Consider the following 8,899-nt stretch of genomic DNA (forward strand, 5'->3'; position numbering starts at 1 on the left):
CTTTCTTTCCAGCCTGGATGCTTTTTCTTTTGTTCTTGCCTAGCTGGAGTATCCATACGATATTGAATATAAGTGTTGAGAATGGATGTCCTGGCATTCGTTGTTTCTGCCCTTGGGGAGAAGTCTCTAGTCTCTCACCAGCAAGTAGGAAGTGCTTGTAGGTGTCCTTCATTGGATGGAAAAAGTTCCCTTCTATTTGTAGTTTCTATTAGGAACAGATGTTAGAAGATTTTGTCAAACACTTTTTCTGCACTTTTTGAGATGACGGTTTCCCTTAGTCTGTTAATGTGGTAAATTGCATTGGTTGATTTTTGAATGTCATACCATCCTTACATTCCTGGCATAAAGCTCCTTCCATTGTGATGTATTATTCTTTGTATATATTGTTGGATTTCATTTGTTGGAAATGTCTAAAGGTTTTTTGCAGCTGTCTTCATGAGGGATGTTGGTCTAGTTTTCTCCCTCCCGATTTTGGTATCAGGATGATAGTTGGGAAGTTGTTTAGGAAGAACACTTTTTTGTCTTTATTTCTCTGCTACAAGACTGCTTTACTTTTTTAAAGATTTATTTATTTATTTATTCGTGATAGACATAGAGAGAGAGGCAGAGACACAGGCAGAGGGAGAAGCAGGCTCCATGCCGGGAGCCCAACGTGGGACTCGATCCCGGGACTCCAGGATCACGCCCTGGGCCAAAGGCAGGCGCCAAACCGCTGAGCCACCCAGGGATCCCAAGACTGCTTTATTTTTGACACCTGTTGACCAAATGTTAGGGGCTTCCCTGTACCAGTTGGCTGTCCTACCATTTCACCCAAGTCTGACACTGGCTACCTGAAGATAGTGTCAGAAGCCATGGTTAAGGTCGCACAAGACTGTCCCCGATTTCAGATGCCAATCACAAGTCCAAGATGTCACCTGTGCTTCTGACCCACTGGCTGGCTCCCTCGTTGGGTTTAATCATTTGCTGGAGGAACTCACAGAGCTCAGGAAAACAGTTTACTTACTAGATGACCAGTTTGTGTGTAAATAAAGAAGATTAATTCAAGAACAACAATAGGAGAGATACACGAGACAGGTCTGGGAAAGGATGCAGAGCACCTACACATTCACCAACCTAAAAGCTCTCTGACCTGCCCTCTTGGGGTTGTATGGAGCCTTTACTATGTAGTAAAGCTATGAACCATGATTGGTTCAGCCACTGCCAATTATTTCCACTTCCAGCTCTTCACCTCTCCCCAGAGTGGAGGTTGGGGTTGAAAGTTTGACCACCTGATTACATCATAGATTTCCTAGCAACCAGCCCCATCCTTAGGGGCTTCTCAAAATCACCTCCATAACATACACTCAGGAGTGGCTGAAAGGGGTTTATGGTGTGAGTTACAGAAGATACCAATCTCACATTTATCACTGTGAGGCTTCAGGGGCTGGCAGCAAAAGAGCCCTTGTCACTGGGAATTACAGAAGTTTTAAGGGCCATGTTCTGGGAACCATAAACGGAAATGGAAACATGTATTTCTTATTATAAAATCACAACATCACAGAAGTATTCACTCATTTTCAATGTTCTAGAAGAGTTTGTACAGAGAGGATACTATTTCTTTCCTAAACATTAGGTAGAATTCTCCTGTGGGACCATCTGGGCCTGAAGTTTTCTTTGTGGGAAGATTTTTAATTTCAAAATAGAGGGGGGGCTACTATGGTTATCTGCTTCTTCTTGAGTGGGATCAAGTAGTTTAGAAACTTTAAGAAATGTGTGCATTGTATCTGAGTTGTCAGATGGGTTGACATCCAGTTATTCATTAATTACATCTTACTACCTTTTCAATACTGTAGGATCTGTGGTGATGTCACCTCTCCCATGCCTGATCCGGATATGGATAATTGTCTTGTCTTTTTCTTTTTTCTTCTTTTGATTGATCAGTCTAGCTTAAAGCTTATCAATTTTATTGATCTCCAAGAATAAGCTGTAGCTCATGTATTCTCTATTAAATTTGGGTTTTCTATCACACTAATTTCTAGTCTTTATTATTCCCTTTCTTCTGCTTACATTGGGTTTCATTTGCTCTTCTCTTTCTGGTTCTTAAGGTAAAAGCTGAGATCAGTGATGTGAGACCTTTCTTATTCTGTGATATTCGCACTCTGGTATTATTAATTTCCTCCATGTACTACTTCACCTGTACCTCACAAATGTCAATAGGTCATTTCCCTTTTTTATATAGTTTTAAATACTTTCTAATTTCCTTTTGATTTCTACTTTAAAGATGGGTTATTCAGAAGTGTGTTGTTTAGTTTTTAAATTATTGGAAATTGGGATGCCCGGGTGACTCAGTGGTTGAGTGTCTGCCTTCAGCTCAGGGCATGATTCTGGGGTCCGGGGTGGAGTCCTGCATTAGGCTCCCTGCAAGGAGCCTCTTTCTGCCTCTGCCTATGTCTGCCTCTCTCTGTGTGTCTCTCATGAATTAATAAATAAAATCTTTTAAAAAATTATTGGAAATCTTCTAGATAATCTCCTATTAGCGATTTCTACTTTAATTTCATTGTTGTCAGAGAGCATGTTTTTATGATAAAACATTTTGATTGTATTGAGACTTGTTTTGTGATTCAAAATAAGTAAATGTTACTTCTAGGGCTAACCTGAACTTCTAAGTCACAGGTTGGCACAGCCAAGGGGATAGATAGAGCTGCTGCCTTAACAAGTTGTGTGTTTAAGTCTTCAACTGGAGGGCCTGGCACATGGCTAGTGCTCACTAGGCATTACTGGCTAATGTTATATTTTATGGGGAAAACAGGAGATGGTAACAAGTTCAGATCTGAACAGGAAAGTTTGGGGAACCTGCAAGATGGAGGCTGGAGAGGAGAGCCCCATTGGCCACTGGGGTTTGGGTGTGGGGCTCAGCAGCAGAGAAGCTGTGGGGGCTGATGTGGTTGCATGGGACCTGAGGGCAAGGATGGGCATGAAGTCACCAGACTAGACAGGACATCTCCCAACACCTCAATGGCAGCCTGGAGGAGAGAGGCAACTCTAGGCCTGTGAGCAAATGGGATGGATCCTGTTGCTTTCTGCTCCTGGGAGGAATTTGGCTCCCACCTGGTGCCTCAGGGAGGGCAGAGTCTTTCATAACAGCTCTAACAGAGTCCTATAATGTTTTGTTCTCAGACTGGAAGAAGCGTTTCATTGGCATACGGATGCGGACCATCACACCTAGGTGAGTGTCTGAGGATGCAGCCCTGCTGTCCCTCCATCTTCATCCCTCACCTCAGCTCTCCTCCCAGACCTTGCCCAGGTGTGCTCAGCCACCTGCAAGTGTTCCACCGGGCCAGACAGAGTCAGACTCACAAGTCTTTGCTTAGGCCAACCCTCTGCCTGCAATGCCTTTTCCTCCTTTGTCTAATGGGTTCCTTCAGCCCCCTGAGGACTCACAAATTACCACAAACTTGGTGCCTTAAGACAATAGGAATCCATTCTTTGGCAATTCTGAATGCCAGTAGTCCAAAATCAGGGTGTCAGCAAGTCTGTGCTCCCACTGAAGGTTCTGTGGAGAGAGTCCTCCCCTGCTTCTCAGGGCTCCAGGTGTTTCTTAGGTTGCAGCCACATTACCCCAATCTCTACCTCTATCCTCATGTGGCCTCCTCTGTGTATCTGTGTCCAAATATCCCCCTTCTTTCTCTTATAAAAGCACCAGTCCTTGGATTTAGGTCCCATCCTAAGTCAAGGTGACCCTATCTAGAGATCCTTAACCAATGAGATCTTTAGAGACCCTATTTCTAAACAAAGTCACATTCTAAGGTTCTGAGTGGGCATGAATTTTTTGGAGGCACTGTTCTATTCCACATGCCACTCAAGTGGGAGGAGTACCACCTCTACTCCCTGCAAAAGCACAAGTTTTTCCCTTCCAAGCATTACACTGGTCTCATGGGCTGGAGTTGCCCTGTCCCCTCAACTTTGAACCTGAGCTCCTTGGGAGTGAGAACTGTGTTCCAATCATCAGTACCACATATGCAGCAGAGTAGGTGGCTAAAACACTGATAGTGAAATAAAGGGTGCGGTGGGTAAGGAAAAGGAGAGAGGGAGGGAAAGAAGGGAAGCAGAGAGAGAAAAATATACAAAGTCAAGTCCAAGAATTTGAAGAAGGAGGTCACTGCATTGAGGGCTCTGGGGAGAACTAAAGCATGCTCAACTGACTATACCCTCAAACCTATGCAGCCTCTAAAATGATCATTCTTCCCAGTTCATCAACTGTTAATCTAGGGATTAAATCTGGAAGCCATTTGTATTCAAGACCAATATACCAATTTATCTAAATGTGTTCTTTCTTTCTCTCTTTCATCCACCCATCCATCACACCATTTGTCCATCCGTCACATCATCCTTTGATCAGTCTGTCACACTACCCATCTGTCTATTCATCCATCACACATCCATCCATCCATCCATCCATCCATCCATCCATCTATCCATCCAGAATTCATCCATCCATCATCATTCCATCAATCTTTCACACCGTCCATCCATCCATCACACCATCCCTCCATCTATCCATCACACATCCCTCCATCATACCATCCTTCCATCCATCTATCACACCTGTCCAGTCTTCTGTCTATCCAGTCCATGACTCACTCATTGCTCATCCTTCATCTATCTGTTTATTCATCATTCCTTCCATCCATCCATTTTCTCATCCATCCTTCTACCTTTCCTTCCTTCCTCTCATACCTCGTCCTGCCCACCCTCCCAACTATCCATCACCTTCCCCTGTCTACACTTCTAACCATCCATCTTCAGTAAACTTTCTCTTGAGGAGCCCATGTCAAGTGGGGGACACTAAGAAGAACCAGTGACAACCCGGAGTGGTCAGTGGTGGGACAGAACAGTGCCGAGATTTAAAGGAGATGCCTCTTCTGGCCCAGGTGGTGGGGAATGGTGGGAGTAGCTTTCTGCCAAGGAGTCAGTTTAGAGGCTCAGAAGAAATGCATTAATGGTGGAACTACCTTTTCAGTTTGGTGGAAGAACTAAAGGCCAGCAATCCAGACTTCCCATCAGTCAGCAGTGGAATTTATGTGCAAGAGGTTGTTCCAAACTCACCTTCTCAGAGGTAGGCTGTACTACGGGAAGCAGGGAAGCCAGACTGGAGGGAAGCAGACATCCTGGAGGGTGGAGTTGGGTGGGCACGAGGCCTAGGGTGGGCCCACTTCAGTGACCTTGCATAACCTTGAGCTCCTGGCATATGACATGGCATGGAAGTGGCAGGTGGCATTCTAGCCTATCATCTAAGCCAGGGGCGGGCTGGAGAGATTAAGTACCCCGTAGAGCATTGGCACTGCCCTTCCATGGCTGGGCATGTCCTTTCCTTTGGGTCAGGAGAGACAGAGTAGTGGAGACCCCTCAAAGCTCAAACCCCAATCCAGCCTACCTCCCACCAGCCCGCTGGACCCACCTGGGTCTTCCTAGGCCTATTTCCTCATCTACAAAATGGACACAATTGGGCCTACTCTTTCTCCTCTGAGGAGACCTTGTCCAGACCAAATGAGACAAAGCATTATTTTCTTTGAAACCTCTAAGTACCAGAAAAATATTGACTATCTGCAACACCAGGAGCCAAGGCAACTAGTGTAGTGCAGGTACCACATGCTTGTATGGCCCATGTAGGGCCCAGAAGGGATCTGAGCAAGCCTCTTCCCTCCTTTGCCACAGGTCACCAGTCAGTATGGTGGGTGGGCTGCATCCAGTCAGTGGTCTAAATGGTAATCCCTGGAGCTGGAGGTCATGCACATGGGGTCTGTGAGGGATGAGGGCAAGGTGTGGAATGGAGGGGAGCCAGACAGGCAGGCCTCCAGCCCGACAGGGCCCCTTCAGCCAAAGAGGACCTCTCTTCCTGTTTTCTGTGCTGTGCTGCTTCAGCGGCTATGCAGGAAGTTGTGGACCCTGTAGCACATGGGCTCAGTCCACAGCTGGCCTGCAATAGAAGTTGTTGGAACATAGACCCATGAAACCAAAGAATTACCACCAAACTGAGGGTTTCAGCAGTTACCAGGAGTGGCCACAGGCAGGCCGCCTCAAGAGCCAAAGTGATGGGATCAGTAGCAAGGGTGGCTGCTGCTGACCGAGGCTACCTAATCTGTTAGCCCTCACTGCAGCCTGGACCTCGAAATCTGCAGGTGTGTTCCCACATAGGACTGCAGATGTGCAAACTGAGGCTCAAAGGGGCCAAGAGTCTGACATGTGGCAGCCCAGCTAAAAGAACTGCACCCAGAACTTGAACCCAGGCCCTCGTGATATAGAGAAGAAGCCAGCTCACAAAACACAAGCCATTGTAGGACATTGGTTTCCACCTGGTGTAGGAACCTTGGAGTCAGGACACTGTTCTTACTGGTTGAAATGATTTTTCTTAAACTGCTTCTGTTCACCTGATTGTCCCCCAAGCAGGGTCTGGGCCCCGGGGGTGGGGGGAACGTGCAGTAACTGGGTGTCTCTCCATTGGCAGAGGGGGCATCCAAGATGGCGACATCATCGTCAAGGTCAACGGGCGCCCTCTGGCGGACTCAAGTGAGCTGCAGGAGGCTGTCCTGACGGAGTCCCCTCTGCTGCTGGAGGTGCGGCGGGGGAATGATGACATCCTGTTCAGCATCTCTCCGGAGGTGGTTCTGTGAGGGTGGGGCCCCCTCCCCACATTGCCGAGTGCCAGAGCCTGCAGCCTGGGACGGGTGCCAGCTGAGAGGTCCCATCCAGAGCCACGGCCTCCCACGGGGTCAGGACGAAGGACCACAGACGGTCCTCAGCAGAGCCAGTGGCCTCCTCCTGGCCGTCCAGGGCCAGAGCCGCAGGCAGGGCTTGGCCAGGGACCCACCTCAGCCTCAGGAAGGTTGACTTCTATGTGATCGTGCCATGGGGACAGCTGGATGCCTCCCTTGTACAGATGCTCCTGAAGGCCACCTTCCAAGTGCCCAGGATATCCAGAACACTCCTCTGGAGTTCCCTCACAGCTCCCACCCTCCCTTCTACGCCCCTGCCTTTACACCTGTCCAACTCTGTCTGAATGCCCAGGCTGCTCCTACCCCACCTCCCCTCCCACTCACCTGCTCAGGTCAGTTCCCGAGCCTGTCCTCCCCGAGAAAGGCCTCTCATCCCCTGCACCAGACACCACAGTGTCCACCACATTGAATGACCCGGGCTGTTGCTCCGCCAGCCTGGAGGCCCTGGAGGGTGGCCGTGTCTGACTCCCTTTGGGAGTCAAGTGTGGGGACCTGGCCCAGATTGGTCCCAAGGGTACCCTGGCTTCTCACCCAAGCCCTGTGGCTTCCCAGGCGGGAGAGAGCCTGGCCAGGAGCAGAGTGCCTGACACCCTCTGGAAGGCCACCTGTCTTCCTGAAGGTGCCCATGGGGCAGGGGGCAGAGGAAGCCCCCTGACAGGGGGAGGGGTGACGAGGACTGAGCCAGCTTCGCCTCCCCTGTGCTGTTCAGCAAGGGGCGGTCGACTCCTGGAATCACCCACCAGAGCGGCTGGGGAGCGCGCGTTATGTGTCGAGGTGTATTTGTGAGCTTCGCTGTACAGTGGATTCCCCCGTATGCTTGTACTGTATGTTTCTCTACTGTATGGAAATTAAAGTTTACAAGCACATGGTCTTCAGCCCGCGGATACTCAGGGTAGCCCACCCCCGCCAGCCACAGCTTCTCTTGGATCTGGAGCTGATTTTCCAGTCAGCCAAAGGCCTGGGAACCACCCCAGGCCCTGGGGCATAGGGCCGGCTCCCCACTTGCTCCTAGTCTGTGGTCTCGGCAAGACGTCTCCCTGCCCCTGCCTTGTCCTCAACCCAGGTGCGGGAGGAACACCGATACCACTGTCCCCGAGGCCAGGGGGCAGAGCACTTGGAAGGGTACCTGGCTTACTGTGAGCCCAGCTGAGCCAGGCTAGTGTGCCAGTCCTAAAGCTTCTCTGTATCTGCTCCACATCACCCTTGCTTCAGACCCGCCAGTGATGGGGAAAGAAGGCAGGAAGAGACAAAGCAGATTGCCCAGGGATGCAGCAGGGGCAGGGGGTGGGGGGCTCCGAGCAGGGTATAGAGCCATGAGTTGCCCAGGGCAGGCCCCCTAGTAATAAGCGGAGGGCCCCAAGGTGAGGTGAGCAAGCTGGGTGCCCAGCTGATCTGAGAGGGAGGGGCCCAGGCCTGGGTTCTGGACCCCCCTGGTCCCAGCCTTGCAGGGCGGCAGGGCTTGCCCAGCTGGCCTCTGGGCGGCTGTGTAACTGCTGGACACCTTCTCCCTAGGGAGGAGTGAACAACTGCAGGACTTCAAGCCCTTCCAGGCTCTGAGATCCTGAGGCTCGACAGGTCCAGATTTAAATAAGCCCACCATGGGGCACTTTTAGAAGATGGCCCCAGGTGGCTGTGACCGTAGGCCGCCGTGGGAATTCTGCTTGGTACCTAAAGGGACTCATGAGACAGGCACACCAGGCATTGGTGATGCTGGATGCAGCTGGCTGTGCACTGTGGCCAGCCAGCTAGATGGAGAGAATCAGACCAAAGAGCACCTGGCACCCACCCTGGGAAAGGACCAGAAACTATCGCAAGCAGCTGTAAGTGAGGACGCCGTGATCTGCTTCAACACCCCGGTTTTGCAATCCTTGGGCTCTGATTACCACGTGTACTGAGCACCGCTCCCCACACCCAGGCCACACGGGGGCCCTGGGTCTGCTCTGTGGGAAACAAGGTCCTGGTGCCCAGGCTGCCCTGCATGAGGCTGAGCTGGAGAAAACGCTCAGGCCAAGGGCAGACAGCCACGGACACTCAAGCGACCACCAACGGCCAGCCCAGGACTGTCCCTTGCAGCTGCAGGACACCTCAAAGGTGGTGGAGGATCTCGAGCATTTCAGGGACTTTGTCCCAAGGTCTGGGCCTTGGAT

General features: G+C 50.3%; 1 protein-coding gene across 1 annotated transcript in view; it reads left to right on the forward strand.

Annotated features, from left to right (window-relative positions):
• The window catches only part of HTRA3 (HtrA serine peptidase 3), a 30,883-nt gene extending 23,262 nt beyond the window's left edge, over positions 1–7,621 (forward strand). The window contains exons 7-9 of the mRNA XM_038533159.1: positions 3,157–3,205; positions 5,000–5,095; positions 6,485–7,621. Coding sequence (XP_038389087.1) covers positions 3,157–3,205; positions 5,000–5,095; positions 6,485–6,650 — 311 coding nt within the window. The 3' untranslated portion in view covers positions 6,651–7,621. The remainder of the gene's footprint in view (positions 1–3,156; positions 3,206–4,999; positions 5,096–6,484) is intronic.
• The last annotated feature ends 1,278 nt before the right edge of the window (positions 7,622–8,899 follow it).

This window comes from Canis lupus, chromosome 3 (assembly GCF_011100685.1).
Source record: "Canis lupus familiaris isolate Mischka breed German Shepherd chromosome 3, alternate assembly UU_Cfam_GSD_1.0, whole genome shotgun sequence".
NCBI lineage: Eukaryota > Metazoa > Chordata > Mammalia > Carnivora > Canidae > Canis > Canis lupus.